Source organism: Oncorhynchus mykiss, chromosome 5 (assembly GCF_057628025.1).
Source record: "Oncorhynchus mykiss isolate SJ-2025 chromosome 5, ASM5762802v1, whole genome shotgun sequence".
Classification (NCBI taxonomy): Eukaryota; Metazoa; Chordata; class Actinopteri; order Salmoniformes; family Salmonidae; genus Oncorhynchus; species Oncorhynchus mykiss.
Genome location: NC_143026.1, coordinates 96,714,442 through 96,729,820, shown reverse-complemented (window position 1 = coordinate 96,729,820; position 15,379 = coordinate 96,714,442). Strand labels below are relative to the sequence as shown.

The 15,379-nt window shown below is 42.9% G+C and overlaps 1 protein-coding gene across 2 annotated transcripts in view; it reads left to right on the top strand.

Moving 5' to 3' along the window:
- Positions 1-15,379, top strand: part of oca2 (oculocutaneous albinism II) — a 196,412-nt gene that overhangs the window by 169,014 nt on the left and 12,019 nt on the right. For both annotated transcript variants that reach the window (XM_036978983.2, XM_090236498.1), the window contains 4 exons: positions 13-72; positions 2,942-3,046; positions 4,679-4,772; positions 8,780-8,873. In XM_036978983.2, coding sequence (XP_036834878.2) covers positions 13-72; positions 2,942-3,046; positions 4,679-4,772; positions 8,780-8,873 — 353 coding nt within the window. The remainder of the gene's footprint in view (positions 1-12; positions 73-2,941; positions 3,047-4,678; positions 4,773-8,779; positions 8,874-15,379) is intronic.

Here is a 15,379-nt window from a genome sequence, read left to right as displayed (position 1 = left end):
CCCTCCCTATAGGCTTTGGCCCAGCTACAGCTTATCGACTATATTGGTGTGCAGACGGCCCTGCTCATAAAAGTAAGTTGAACTTTGTTTTAAAGAATATACCATCATCACACTCCTGTCATATTGAACGGATAGAGGCTGATGGACTGTTGGTAATGGTTCTCAATGTGTTCTGTGTTTCATGCTGCGGACTGTGTTTATACACAGTACCAGTCAAAAGTTTGGGCACTTACTCAAGTGTTCTTTATTTTTACTATTTTCTACATTATAGAATAATAGTGAAGACATCAACACTATGAAATAACACATATGGAATCATATAGTAACCAAAATAAGTGTTAAACAAATCAAAATATATTTTAGACTTTAGATTCTTCAAAGTAGCCACCCTTTGCCTTGATGACAGCTTTGTACACTCTTGGCATTTAGTGTAATGTAACCAGCCCTGCCGTTGTGTCCTGCCACTGCCCCGCCCCGCCCCGCCCCTCACTGTCACACTACCTCTGTTTAGGGTAGACCCCATTGCTGTTTCCTTCTTCATGAGGTAGTCACCTGGAATGCATTTCAATTAACAGGTGTGTCTTGTTAAAAGTTCATTTGTGGAATTTCTTTCCTTCTTAATGTATTTGAGACAATCAGTTGTGTTGTGACAAGGTAGGGTTGGAATACAGAAGATGGCCCTATTTTGTAAAAAAAACAAGTCCATATTATGGCAAGAACTGCTCAAATAAGCAAAGAGAAACGAAAGTACATCATTACTTTAAGACATGAAGGTCAGTCAATCAGGAAAATGTCAAGAAATTGAAGGTTTCTTCAAGTGCAGTCGCAAAAAAACCATCAAACGCTCTGATGAAACTGTCTCTAAAGGAGGAAAGGAAGAATCAGAGTTATCTCTGGAACCCTCAGGATGACAAATCAGAGCCAGATTACTGAACGTAAGTACATTATTTACCTTCGGAGGTGAATGTATCAAACCAGTTCCCATGATGCATTTTCGTTGTTGTTGTGCACTCTCCTCAAACAATAGCATGGTCTTTTTTTCCTCTGAACACTGCTGTTAGAATAACAAGAATTTAAGCTTTCTGACCATTTAAGACATGCCTACAGCTGTTTAAACTCAGTTTTTCACAATTCCTGACATTTCATCCTAGTAAAAATTCCCTGCCTTTGGTCATTTAGGATCACACCTTTATTTTAAGAATGTGAAACGTCAGAATAATAGTAGAGAGAATGATTTCAGATTTTATTTGTCATCACATTCCCAGTGGGTCAGAAGTTTACATACACTCAATTCATATGTGCTAGCAATGGCTTTAAATGTATTAACTTGGGTCAAACGTTTTGGGTAGCCTTCCACAAGATTCCCACAATAAGTTGGGTGAATTTTGGCCCATTCCTCCTTACAGAGCTGGTGTAACTGAGTCAGGTTTGTAAGCCTCCTTGCTCGCACACACTTTTTCAGTTCTGCCCACACATTTTCTATAGGTCAAATATATATATATATACACACAGGTCAATATATATATATATACAGTGGGGCAAAAAAGTATTTAGTCAGCCACCAATTGTGCAAGTTCTCCCACTTAAAAATATGAGAGAGGCCTGTAATTTTCATCATAGGTACACTTCAACTATGACAGACAAAATGAGAAAAATGTGCATGTGTCTGCTCAAACGGTCAGAAACAGACTCCATGAGGTATGAGGACCTGACGTCCACAGGTGGGGGTTGTGCTTACAGCCCAACACCGTGCAGGATGTTTTTCATTTGCCAGAGAACACCAAGATTGGCAAATTCGCCACTGGCGCCCTGTGCTCTTCACAGATGAAAGCAGGTTCACACTGAGCACATGTGACAGACTAGAGACGCCGTGGAGAACGTTCTGCTGCCTGCAACATCCTCCAGCATGACCGGTTTGGCGGTGGGTCAGTCATGGTGTGGGGTGGCATTTCTTTGGGGGGCCGCACAGCCCTCCATGTGCTCACCAGAGGTAGCCTGACTGCCATTAGGTACCGAGATGAGATCCTCAGACCCCTTGTGAGACCATATGCTGGTGCGGTTGGCCCTGGGTTCCTCCTAATGCAAGACAATGCTAGACCTCATGTGGCTGGAGTGTGTCAGCAGTTCCTGCAAGAGGAAGGCATTGATGCTATGGACTGGCTCGCCCGTTCCCCAGACCTGAATCCAATTGAGCACATCTGGGACATCATGTCTCGCTCCATCCATCCATGCACCACAGACTGTCCAGGAGTTGGCAGATGCTTTAGTCCAGGTCTGGGAGGAGATCCCTCAGGAGACCATCCGCCACCTCATCAGGAGCATGCTCCGTTGTAGGGAGGTCATACAGGCACGTGGAGGACACACACACTACTGAGCCTCATTTTGACTTGTTTTAAGGACATTACATCAAAGTTGGATCAGCCTGTAGTGTGGTTTTCCACTTGAATTTTGAGTGTGACTCCAAATCCAGACCTCCATGGGTTGATAAATTTGATTTCCATTGATCATTTTTGTGTGATTTTGTTGTCAGCACATTCAACTATGTAAAGAAAGAAGTATTTAATAAGAATATTTCATTCATTCAGATCTAGGATGTGTTATTTTAGTGTTCCCTTTATTTTTTTGAGCAGTGTATTTATATATATATATATATATATATATATATACATATATATACACAGGTCAGATATATATATATACACACAGGTCATATATATATATATATATACACAGGTCAGATATATATACATATTATTATACACAGGTCAGATATATATACATATATATCTTGGAAAATTCCAGAAAATTATGTCATGGCTTTAAAAGCTTCGGATAGGATGTGTGTGTTATGCAGGTGTGTGTGTTACGCAGGTGTGTGTGTTTGGCTTGTCAACCCAGTGACTGAGCCTGAGGTGTCTGTCTCTCGTTATCTCCTCACCAGGCCGTGCCAGAAGAGCAGCGTTTGGCCATGGCCATCATCCTGGTCATGTGGGTCTCAGCTTTGGCCTCCTCCCTCATCGACAACATCCCCTTCACCGCCACCATGGTAAGAGGCTGCACACGGCCTGCCACACTGTCTGCCACACTGTCTGCCACACTGTCTGCCACACTGTCTGCCTCACTGTCTGCCACACTGTCTGCCACAGGGAGGGGAGGCACACAGTGAACAGAGTGCATGAAACGCTTCCATACTCTGTCACATGTAGCCACACACACACACACACACACACACACACACACACACACAACAAACACACACACACACACACACGCACGCACGCACACGCATGCACACACACACACACACACGCACACACACACACAAACAACAAACACATTTGCACACAGGAACATTTACAAAGCTGGTGGGCGTGGCCAAACACCGCCTGGAGTTTGCTTAATGGTGTTGGCAGTTGGGTTGGAGCCGGTGCTATATGACATGAAATTAGAGGTATTTGGCAACGTGTGGCCTTTTAAAGAACAATGCATATCTAACCCCCATCTCTTTTCGTTCTTATGTTCCAACATTTGAAATGATGTTTTAGACATTGGATAGAAGTACAGACACAGGTTCAACATGGTCTGTCATACATCGCAGTTGGAAGCACAATAGGAAAGTAATGCTGCTTTGAAAGTTGAGAAATGTGTAACCCCACTTTTGAGAAAATGGCCCTTGAAAAGTTTTGGTTAAGTTTTTACACTTCTTTCATCACACCCATTCAGCATCGTTCACACCCTCTTAAGCCTTAGCCCCACCCATTCAGCATCGTTCACACCCACTTAAGCCTTAGCCCCACCCATTCAGCATAGTTCACACCCTCTTAAACCTTAGCCCCACCCATTCAGCATCGTTCACACCCTCTTAAGCCTTAGCCCCTGGTCACCCCATAGCTGAAGTTGGAGACTTACAGTGGGGCAAAAAGGATTTAGTCAGCCACCAATTGTGCAAGTTCTCCCACTTAAAAAGATGAGAGGCCTGTAATTTTCATCATAGGTACACTTCAACTATGACAGACAAAATGGGCGAAAAAAAATCCAGAAAATCACATTGTAGGATTTTTAATGAATTTATTTGCAAATTATGGTGGAAAATAAGTATTTGGTCACCTACAAACAAGCAAGATTTCTGGCTCTCACAGACCTGTAACTTCTTCTTTAAGAGGCTATTTTCACATTTTGAAGATGGAAAAAAAAGGTAATTCTTTGGCAAATGACAGGATTGGCAAGGAGTGAAATGTTAGGTAAAAAGACAAGGCTAATGCAGCCCAGAAGGCAGGTGTCCATCTTAATTTCTGTATTCAAATACAGCTCAAACGCACAGCACAAACTCCATTCGCTCTCACCAAGCATTTCAACCATAAGCTTTAAGCAACAAGGATCTGCCATGCCTCTGGGTTGCACAACTTTCTGTGGGTAGCTGCCAAGAAACACAACAACAGGGTTTAAATACATACAGCACAAATTCCATGACCAGTCCTGCATGATTGGTTGTTTCTATGCTTCCTGACCTCCCTGTTTGTCTTTCTTCAGATCATGTGACCAACCAACTGCTGTATGATTGGTTGTTTCTATACTTCCTGACTTCCCTGTTTGTCTTTCACCAGATCATGTGACCAACCATCTCCGGTATGATTGGTTGTTTCTATACTTCCTGACTTCCCTGTTTGTTTTTCTCCAGATCCCTGTCCTCATCAACCTGAGTCAAGATGCAGACGTCAACCTGCCTATCAAACCCCTTATCTTTGCACTGGCCATGGGAGCCTGTCTGGGAGGTGAGTTACAGACAGACAGCCGGACCGACAGACAGATAGATGGACTGACGGAACCACTCATCTTTGCCCAATCAAAGCCAATCTGGGATCCAGATAGTGGAGCAGGTGTTTACATTCCTGAATTTGATGTGGAGATACTTTATATATATATATATATATGTGTGGACACCTCTTCGAATTAGTGGATTCAGCTTTGCTGACAGTTGTATAAAATAGAGCAGACATCCATTCAATCTCCAAAGATAAACATTGGCAGCAGAACGGCCTTACTGAAGAGCTCAGTGACTTTCAACGTGGTACTGTCATAGAATAACACCTTTTCAACAAGTCAGTTTGCTAAATCTCTGCCCTGCTAGAGCCGCCTCGGTAAACTATAACTGCTTTTATTGTGATGTGGAAATGTCTAGGAGCAACAACGGTGCAGTCGCGAAGTGGTAGGCCACACAAGCTCACAGAATGGGACCATCTGTCCTCAGTTGCAACACTCACTACGAGTTCCAAACTGCCTCTGGAAGCAACGTCAGTACAAGAACTGTTAGTCTGGAACTTCATAAAATGGGTTTCCATGGCCGAGCAGCCGCACCCAAGCGTCGGCTAGAATGGTGTAAAGCTCGCCGCCATTGGACTCTGGAGGAGTGGAAATGCTTTCTATGGAGTGATGAATCACAATTCAACATCTGGCAGTCCGACAGACAAATCTGGGTTTGGCGTATGCCTGAACAACGTTACCTACCCGAATGCATAGTGCCCGCTGTAAAGTTTGGTGGAGGAGGAATAATGGTCTGTGGCTGTTTTTTCATGGTTCGGGCTACAGCATAGTAACTGAACGTTTGCTGGATTGGATCCCAGAGCTGACAAGGTAGAAATCTGTCATTCTGCCCCTGAGTAAGGCAGCTAACCCACTGTTTCCGGGCGCCGAAGACGTGGATGTCGATTAAGGCACATCCTTAAATGCAGAAGACGCATTCAGTTGTGCAACTGACTAGGTATCCCCCTTTCCCTTCACTACAATGACATTCTAGATAACATTCAAACTCCGTTTGAGGAAGGCCATTTCCCGTTTCAACATGACAATGCCCTCATGGACAAAGCAAGATTCATACAGAAATGGTTTGTCGAGATCGGTGTGCAAGAACTTGACTGGCATGCACAGAGCCCTGACCTCAACCCCATCGAACACCTTTGAGATTAATTAAAATGTTGACTGTGAGCCAGGCCTAATCACCCAACATCAGTCCCCGACCTCACTAATGCTCTTGTGGCTGAATAGATGCAATTCCCGTAACAATGTCCTAACATCTAGTGGAAAGTCTTCCCAGAATAGTGGAGGCTTTTTATCAGTAAAGGGGGGGGGCAAAACCATGTTAATGCCCATGAGTTTGGAATGAGATGTTGGACGAGCAGGTGTCCACATACTTTTGGTCATGTTGTGTATGTAGAAGAATAACAGATGAACTGTCAGCATACTCAGTTGAACTGTTGGCGATTAGTAGTTGCCCTCCAGTGGGTGGAGGACACTCAACCTTTCAGAATTGTAGTAGTGCTCAGATTCCCTGTCCGTTGTCTAATGGCAAATCTAATAGGATTGACCTACTGCGTGTAGTAGTGAGATTCTGCTGGGTCCCAGCCCATTCAGGTGTGGAAAGGAATGAAATTGCAGACCAGACAGGCAAACGGGCTTTAAAACGAGATATAACTGATATGCATGTTCCACTGGGTAGAGGTGAGGAGCCATTTTGATGTGTGGCAGAAGAGACCCTCCAAAGAAAGGTCATTCTGTTTCTAGCTCCTGAGCAACTTTGCAGTATTTTTTTATTTTATTTTGTGTTATTTCTGATATTATTAGCCCAGAACTTTTCTTTGCGTTATTTACATACAGACGGAAATAACTTTTGGATATCAAAGCAACGATAACTTACCAGCATTTCAACCAGAAATACGACTTTCCTGAATTGGATCCTTTGTTGGTACCCCCCAAGGCGATTTAAGTTATCCTACGGGCTGTTCCAAGACACCGACTGTGAAGAGGTATTCGGAGTGGACTTATAGTCCGACTCAGGAGGCGTGCACACCGTCCACAGCTTCCGAGTATATTACTTGCTAACTTTCAGTCTCTGGACAATAAAGTAGACCAGCTCAGGGTGAGGATCTCCTTCCAGAGAGACATCAGGGATGGTAACATACTTACGAAATCATGGCTCTCTCCGAATATACTGTCCCCATCCATACAGCCAGCTGGGTTCTCAGTTCATTGCGCAGACAGGAATAAAGAACTCTCCGGGAAGAAGAAAGGCAAAGGTGTATGTTTCATGATTATCTACGTATTGTGTAATTGTAATAACATACAGGAAGTCCTTTTGTTCACCTGACCTGGAAAACCTCACAATCAAATGCCGACCGTATTACCTCCCAAGAGAATTCTCTTTGGTTATAGTCACAGCTGTGTATGTATATTCTACTTCAAGACGGCTCTCAAGGAACTACACTGGACTTTGTGCAAACTGGAAACTGCAAATCCTAAGGGCCCATTTATTGTAGCTGAGGACTTTAATCCCTAACCGCTAGCCTAGCTAACATTAGCCAGCTCTCTAACGTCAGCGTTAGCCACCTAGCTAACGATAGCCACATCATTTGGAAGTCTTAACATATATCATATCATACGAAACAGAGTGTCTCGGATTTACGTGCAGAATAATACGAAATGCTCTGAGACCATATTTCAATATTAGCCTGCAAACACATGGCTGAGTCATTCCAACAATAAGAATCAATTCATCCTTGACCGGCAAAATAATTGCGTCACACTTTCAATGTCGTTATTATTTTTTAAATCCTTCCCTAAAGTGTATAATCAACCTCAAAAATCTGCTCTTAATTTTTCCTAACACAAAAAATGTCAACCCCCATAAAATTGTTTGAAAAGTTGCTTAAACGTGTAAAATGAAAATGTAAATAATAAAACACACATTACATATGTTGTTCACCCTCTGGATACGATAAATGTGATATTTGCACAATACAGTTGAAACAAATTGATTATTTTAATATTTATTTATGTATCATTTTTACATGTAACTATTTAAAACCCAATTGGGATACTATTTATATTGGTGTTCTGTTGTTTGGGGTGGATATAATATTATAACATTTTGCCACAAAACATGATTATTTGTCTCTCTAAAATCAAAATATATTTCAAACAAAATCATGTCTGTCTTTTCATGTCATGGTAATAGGTCGATCTTTCACAAGATATGTTTTTCATTCATGTCAATTTGCCAAAATGTATAATAAAAATAAATAAATGAAACTCTTCCTTTAGAATAGCAATCAGGATATTTGTTTGTATAAAATACTGTGGTTCACAAATGTTGAATTGGTCAAGTCTGTTTTTGATTACAGAGGAAGTGAGACTGACACGTTCACAACTTTATAAATCTAATTTTAAAACTTGTGAGGTGACATGAGCACATAACCCGTATTACCACACGATTTAAAACAGTTAACTTAGGGCTCCCGCTAGCGCGACAACTTCCGGTGAAACTGGAGGGCGCGCTATTCAAATAAAATAATCATAAATATTATGGATTTGAAACATTTATGTACATCTGTGTCTTATATCGGCTGAAATCCTACCTTCTTGTTAATTTGCACTGTCCGGTTTACAGCGAAAACATGTCATGTGATTGATTGAGGGCGGCGCCCCACAAATTATTTTCCAACAGGCACAGGTTTCACAAATTCACATATAATGATTAAATATTCACTTACTTTTTGAAAATCTTCCTCTGATTTGTCATCCAAAGGGTTCCAGCTATAACATGTAGTGTTGTTTTGTTAAATAAAATCCTTCCTTATGCCCCAAATAGTCCCTTTAGTTGGCGCCATCAATTTGAGTAATCCACAGGAACAGAAAACAAGATTGTTGTTCACAGTAGAATAAACAATACGCCCGTTTGTCTACTATGTCCATGTATTGAACATTTCACTGTTTGTTGTTTCCGTAGGAAACGGAACGTTGATTGGTGCGTCGGCCAATGTGGTGTGTGCAGGCATCGCTGAACAACATGGCTACGGCTTCTCCTTCATGGAATTCTTCAGGTTGGTGCTCCTCTGTAAAACCACACACAGTAATTTCTGTGATCATATTAAACACAAAGACCATATTTTAAGTTACAAGTAGACAGGTCTGAAGTTGATAAAGGAAAATTCATATGAGCACCACAAAGCCTAATTTATCCATGCTCTAACAAGGCTTTCTTTTTATGTAGATTGTCTCATTGATAGTTGTTATAATTGATAGTAGATTGTCTCTGGGAGTTTGTTTACTCAAAGCCAGTGGCATGTCGTTAGTACAGATTGAAAAAAGCAAGGGGCCTAAACAGCTACCCTGGGGAATTCCTGCTTCTACCTGGATTATGTTAGACAAGTAACCCTTTATCCACATTATAGCAGGGGGCGTAAATAAATAACACATACAGTTGAAGTCAGAAGTTTACATACACTTATGTTGGAGTCATTAAAACTTGTTTTTCAACAACACCACAAAATTCTTATTAACAAACTATAGTTTTGGCAAGTCGGTTAAGACATCTACTTTGTGCATGACACAAGTAATTTTTCCAAAAATGGATTACAGACAGATTATTTCACTTATAATTCACTGTATCACAATTCCAGTGGGTCAGAAGTTTACATACACTAAGTTGACTGTGCCTTTAAACAGCTTGGAGAATTCCAAAAAATGATGTCATGGCTTTAGAAGCTTCTGATAGGCTAATTGACCTCATTTGAGTCAATTGGAGCTGTACCTGAGGATGTATTTCAAGGCCTACCTTCAAACTCAGTGCCTCTTTGCTTGATATCATGGGAAAATCAAAAGCAATCAGTTAAGACCTCAGAAAGAAAACTGTAGACCTCCAAGTCTGGTTCATCATTGGGAGCAATTTCCAAACGCCCAAAGGAATCACGTTGATCTGTACAAACAATAGTACGCAAGAATAAACACCATCGGACCACACAGACGTCATACCGCTGAGGAAGGAGACGTGTTCTGTCTCCTAGAGATGAACGTACTTTGGTGCGAAAAGTGCAAATCAATCCCAGAACAACAGCAAAGGACCTTATGAAGATGCTGGAGGAAACAGGTACAAAAGTATCTATATCCACAGTAAAACGAGCCCTATATCGACATAACCTGAAAGGCCGCTCAGCAAGGAAGAAGCCACTGCTCCAAAACCGCCATAAAAACCGCAGACTACGGTTTGTAACTGCACATAGGGACAAATATCGTACTTTTTAGAGGAATGCCATAATGACCATCGTTATGTTTTGAGGAAAAAGGGGGAGGCTTGCAAGCTGAAGAACACCATCCCAACTGTGAAGCACGGGGGTGGCAGCATCATGTTGTGCGGGTGCTTTGCTGTAGGACGTACTGGTGCACTTCACAAAATAGATGGTATCATGAGGTGGAGAAATTATGTGAATATATTGAAGCATAATCTCAAGACATCAGTCAAATCAAAATTATTTATATAGCCCTTGTTACATCAGCTGATATTTAAAAGTGCTGTACAGAAACCCAGCCTAAAACACCAAACAGCAAGCAATGCAGGTGTAGAAGCACGGTGGCTAGAAAGGCCACTCCCTAGAAAGGCCAAAACCTAGGAAGAAACCTAGAGAGCAACCAGGCTTTGAGGGGTGGCCAGTCCTCTTCTGGCTGTCCCGGGTGGAGATTATAACAGAACATGGTCAAATAATAATAATCACAGTAGTTGTCGAGGGTGCAGCAAGTCAGCACCTCAGGAGTAAATGTCAGTTGGCTTTTCATAGCCGATCATTAAGAGTATCTCTACCACTCCTGCTGTCTCTAGAGAGTTGAAAACAGCAGGTCTGGGACAGGTAGCACGTCCGGTGAACAGGTCAGGGTTCCATAGCCACAGGCAGAACAGTTGAAACTGGAGGCAGAACAGTTGAAACTGGAGCAGCAGCACGACCAGGTGCACTGTCTGGGCGCCACCCAGACGGGAAGATCACGTCAGTGACTCACTCAACCCATTCAAGTGAAGCACCCCTCCTAGGGACGGCATGAAAGAGCAACGTCCCTATGTGCCAACGTCCCTATGATAATGTACATTTAATGCAGCATTATGACGACTCATTGTCACAATGGTAGGGATTAACTGAGCTGGTCTTGGGTCAGGAAATACAGTAGAGCTTACACAATGATACAGACAGGAGAGAGGCCACAGGAAATAGAGCTTACACAATGATACAGACAGGAGAGAGGCCACAGGAAATAGGGCTTACACAATGATACAGACAGGAGAGAGGCCACAGGAAATAGAGCTTACACAAGGATACAGACAGGAGAGAGGCCACAGGAAATAGAGTTTACACAATGATACAGACAGGAGAGAGACCACAGGAAATAGAGCTTACACAAGGATACAGACAGGAGAGAGGCCACAGGAAATAGAGCTTACACAATGATACAGACAGGAGAGAGGCCACAGGAAATAGAGCTTACACAAGGATACAGACAGGAGAGAGGCCACAGGAAATAGAGCTTACACAAGGATACAGACAGGAGAGAGACACCCCTCCTCTCCTCCTCCTGGCCGTGTCATTGCGTAAGCACTTTCTTCTCTGGCCTTTGTCCTGTCCTGCTGTGCATCCTGGGTAAAAGAACATGGCTCAGCAGAAAGTGACGCACCTGTCTAAAGGTGACCTCGGCCTATAATGTTAAGAGAGTTTAGTCTCTTCCTGTCTCTAGGGATGACCTGTGTTTTTATGATGTGTCCTCTGACAGACCAGGTTAGGCACCATCCTGCATTATGCAGGAAATGAACTTGTATTGTATTCAAGGTTTAAAAAGGCTTGTAATTTTCCACTTTTTTTTAACATGTCAGAATTGATTGGTCCTAACGAAAAATGTATCAACCCATACAAAATGTCCACTTTTTATAACCCACGTAGTCATGCATATTTCACGATGCTGCACGATTCTGTTCCTGCTGTGAGAAACTGGGCAATGAAGATCCTAGGTCGGTGTCTCAGCTGACATCTCTATTAATGTGTGGAACATTCCAGTCATGTTTTCTCAGAACCAATTTAAAGTTGGAATCAATAGTTGTTACATCCATTTTTTGGACTTATAAATTCATTATATACATTTATATATTTTTAAACTACATTGTTTCTTGAAGAATGTAACTTATAAATGCCTCATGATCTTATTTCAACTGCTGTACCCCATCAGAACCCAAAATAGGAGCTTGTTTTACTCCAATGTTTGTAAACAATGTAAATGTAAACAAACACTATTTAGCCTCAAAACATGCTTAAAAAAATGTTGAAAACTATAATCTTGATATCATGAGCGTTATGAATAAGAAAGTGGTAACATTTCTTCAGCCCCATCCCTCCAAAACACAGGCATGGTGACCGCTTTGTAAAGGTTTCTATTAAGGATTCGAGCTTTAATTGAATCCGTACATGATTGATGAACAATGTTTAGGGAACGTTATTGGAACGTTAGGGAACGTTATTGGAACAATCATGTCATAACGTCAACGCTATAACTTTGTGAGAGCATTGTGGGAATCTTCCCTGCTTGTTGTTATGGGTGTTTTTTAAATAACGTCTCCATCAACGTTAGCGGAACGTTCCTGTACTGTTTTTTCTCAGATCCCCTTTTATTGCACATTATGTATGGACTTAAAAACGTTACTGGTACGTTGTGTCATTAACATCACCTGGAAACGTAATGACAACGTTTGGGGAATGTTCCTGTGATGACTGCTACAGATGTTAGGAGAACGTTCCAACCTTTAAATATAACTATATTCTGGGAATGTTGGCAGTTTGCTGGGTAGTGACAGCTCCGTAGATTGTCATTAGAAATGTAGACTTTTGTCTCTAACGGTGTGATCACATGAAACTCACAATGACGCTTTAGTTCTATACCCATAACACAGGGGAGCTGTACTTAACATACTTAACATACTGACACAGGGGAGCTCTTCAGTAACATGTACTTAACATACTGACACAGGCTACTGACACAGGCTACTGACACAGGGGAGCTCTTCAGTAACATGTACTTAACATACTGACACAGGCTACTGACACTGACTACCGACACAGGCTATAGACACGGGCTACTGACACAGGCTATAGACACAGACTACTGACACAGGCTATAGACACAGACTACTGACACAGGCTACTGACACGGTCTACCGACACAGGCTGTAGACACAGACTACTGACACAGACTACTGACACGGTCTACCGACACAGACTACTGACACAGGCTACTGACACGGTCTACCGACACAGGCTATAGACACAGACTACTGACACGGACTACCGACACGGGCTACTGACATACTGAAACAGGCTACTGACACAGGCCATAGACACGGACTACCGACACGGGCTACTGACATACTGAAACAGGCTACTGACACAGGCCATAGACACGGACTACCGACACGGGCTACTGACATACTGAAACAGGCTACTGACACAGGCTACTGACACGGTCTACCGACACAGGCTATAGACACAGACTACTGACACGGACTACCGACACGGGCTACTGACATACTGAAACAGGCTACTGACACAGGCCATAGACACGGACTACCGACACGGGCTACTGACATACTGAAACAGGCTACTGACACAGGCCATAGACACGGACTACCGACACGGGCTACTGACATACTGAAACAGGCTACTGACACAGACTAGTATAACATTTGACAGCTGTGTTTAGTTGTAATGTCTACTCATCAGAAAGTGTAACAGACAGACAGGCATACAGACAAGGACAGCAGTGCTGTGGGTCCTGAGTTTGATTGAACAGACCATTCATATAGTGCACGGGAATGAATATTGACCCAGTTTCTCCTTCATTGTATTCATAGCTACGGTGTTAAGTAGCGTTGTGTTAGTGTTGCATCATGGCTTGGATCCCTGCTCTGTCTCACTGGCGTAAGAAGAGTCCATGTAATTACATGTGGCCCACCTGGGCAAGCTGACCAGACTGGCACTGCAGACTGGCTATGGGATAGTTCTACGGCACAGGTCCATCTGGATCAGGTTCCAACACAGGTGTATTCCCGAACTGAAACACAGAGATCTTGCTTTGAGCAATACGGGTGTCTGGAGAGCTCTCTTGTTGTATGCCCCCCCCCCCCCCCCTCTCTCACTCTCCCATTTGCACTCTCTCTCTCTCTGTCTCTCTCTATGTCTCTCTCTCTGTCTCTCTCTCTGTCTCTCTGTCTTTCTCTGTCTCTGTCTCGCTACATCTCTCTCTCTCTGTCTGTCTCTCTCTTTCTCCCTCTCTCTGTCTCTCTCTCTCTCTCTCTCTCTCTCGGTCTCTCTCTCTCTGTCTCTCTCTCTCTCTCTCTCTCTCTCTCTCTCTCTCTCTGTCTCTCGGTCTCTCTCTCTCCCTCTACCCCTCTCTCTCTGTCTCTCTCTGTCTCTCTCTCTCTCCCTCTCTCTCTCTCTCCCTCTACCCCTCTCTCTCTCTCTGTCTCTCTCTCTCTCTCTCGGTCTCTCTCTCTGTCTCTCTCTCTCTCTCTCTCTCTCTCTCCCTCTACCCCTCTCTCTCTCTCTCTTTGTCTCTCTCTCTCTCTCTCTCTCTGTTGTCTCTTTTTTGGCATCGGAAACATGTTTACATTGCCAAAGCAAGTGAAATAGACAAACAAAAGTTAAATAAACAAGGGAAATAAACAATCAGAAATGAACGGAAAACATTACACGTTTGAAGAGAATATAGACATTTCAAAGATGTGTTAAATAGTTGAAGTATGAAAGGGAAAATAAATAAACTGATTAGTAGACACCATCTATACAGTATGTGATTAGTATACACCATCTATCTATACAGTATGTGGATTCGGCTATTTCAGCCAAACCCAGATGTATACAATCTCCACAGACAAACATTGGCAGTAGAATGGCCTGCCTTTAGAGCTCAGTAGAATGGCCTTCCTTTAGAGCTCAGTAGAATGACCTCCCTTTAGAGCTCATTAGAATGACCTTCCTTTAGAGCTCAGTAGATTGGCCTTCCTTTAGAGCTCAGTAGAATGGCCTTCCTTTAGAGCTCAGTAGAATGGTCCTTCCTTTAGAGCTCAGTAGAATGGCCTTCCTTTAGAGCTCCTAGAATGGCCTTCTAGGCGCAACAACGGCTCAGCCGCAAAGTGGTAGGCCATACAAGCTCACAGAACAGGACCACTGAGTGATGAAGCGTGTATAAAATTGGCCGTCTTCGTGTTGCAACACTCACTACCGGGTTCCAAACTGCCTCTGGAAGCAACGTCAGCACAAGAGCCGTTCATCGGGAACTTCATGAAATGGGTTTCCGTGGCCGAGCAGCCGCACACAAGTCTAAGATCACCATGCACAATGCCAAGCGTTGGCTGGAGTTGTGTAAAGCTCGCTGCCATTGGACTCTGGAGCAGTGGAAACGTGTTCTCTGCAGTGATGAATCACTCTTCACCATCTGGCAGTCTGATGATGCCAGGAGAACGCTACCGGCTCCAATGCATAGTGCCAACTGTAAAGTTGGTCTGGGGTTGTTTTTCATGGTT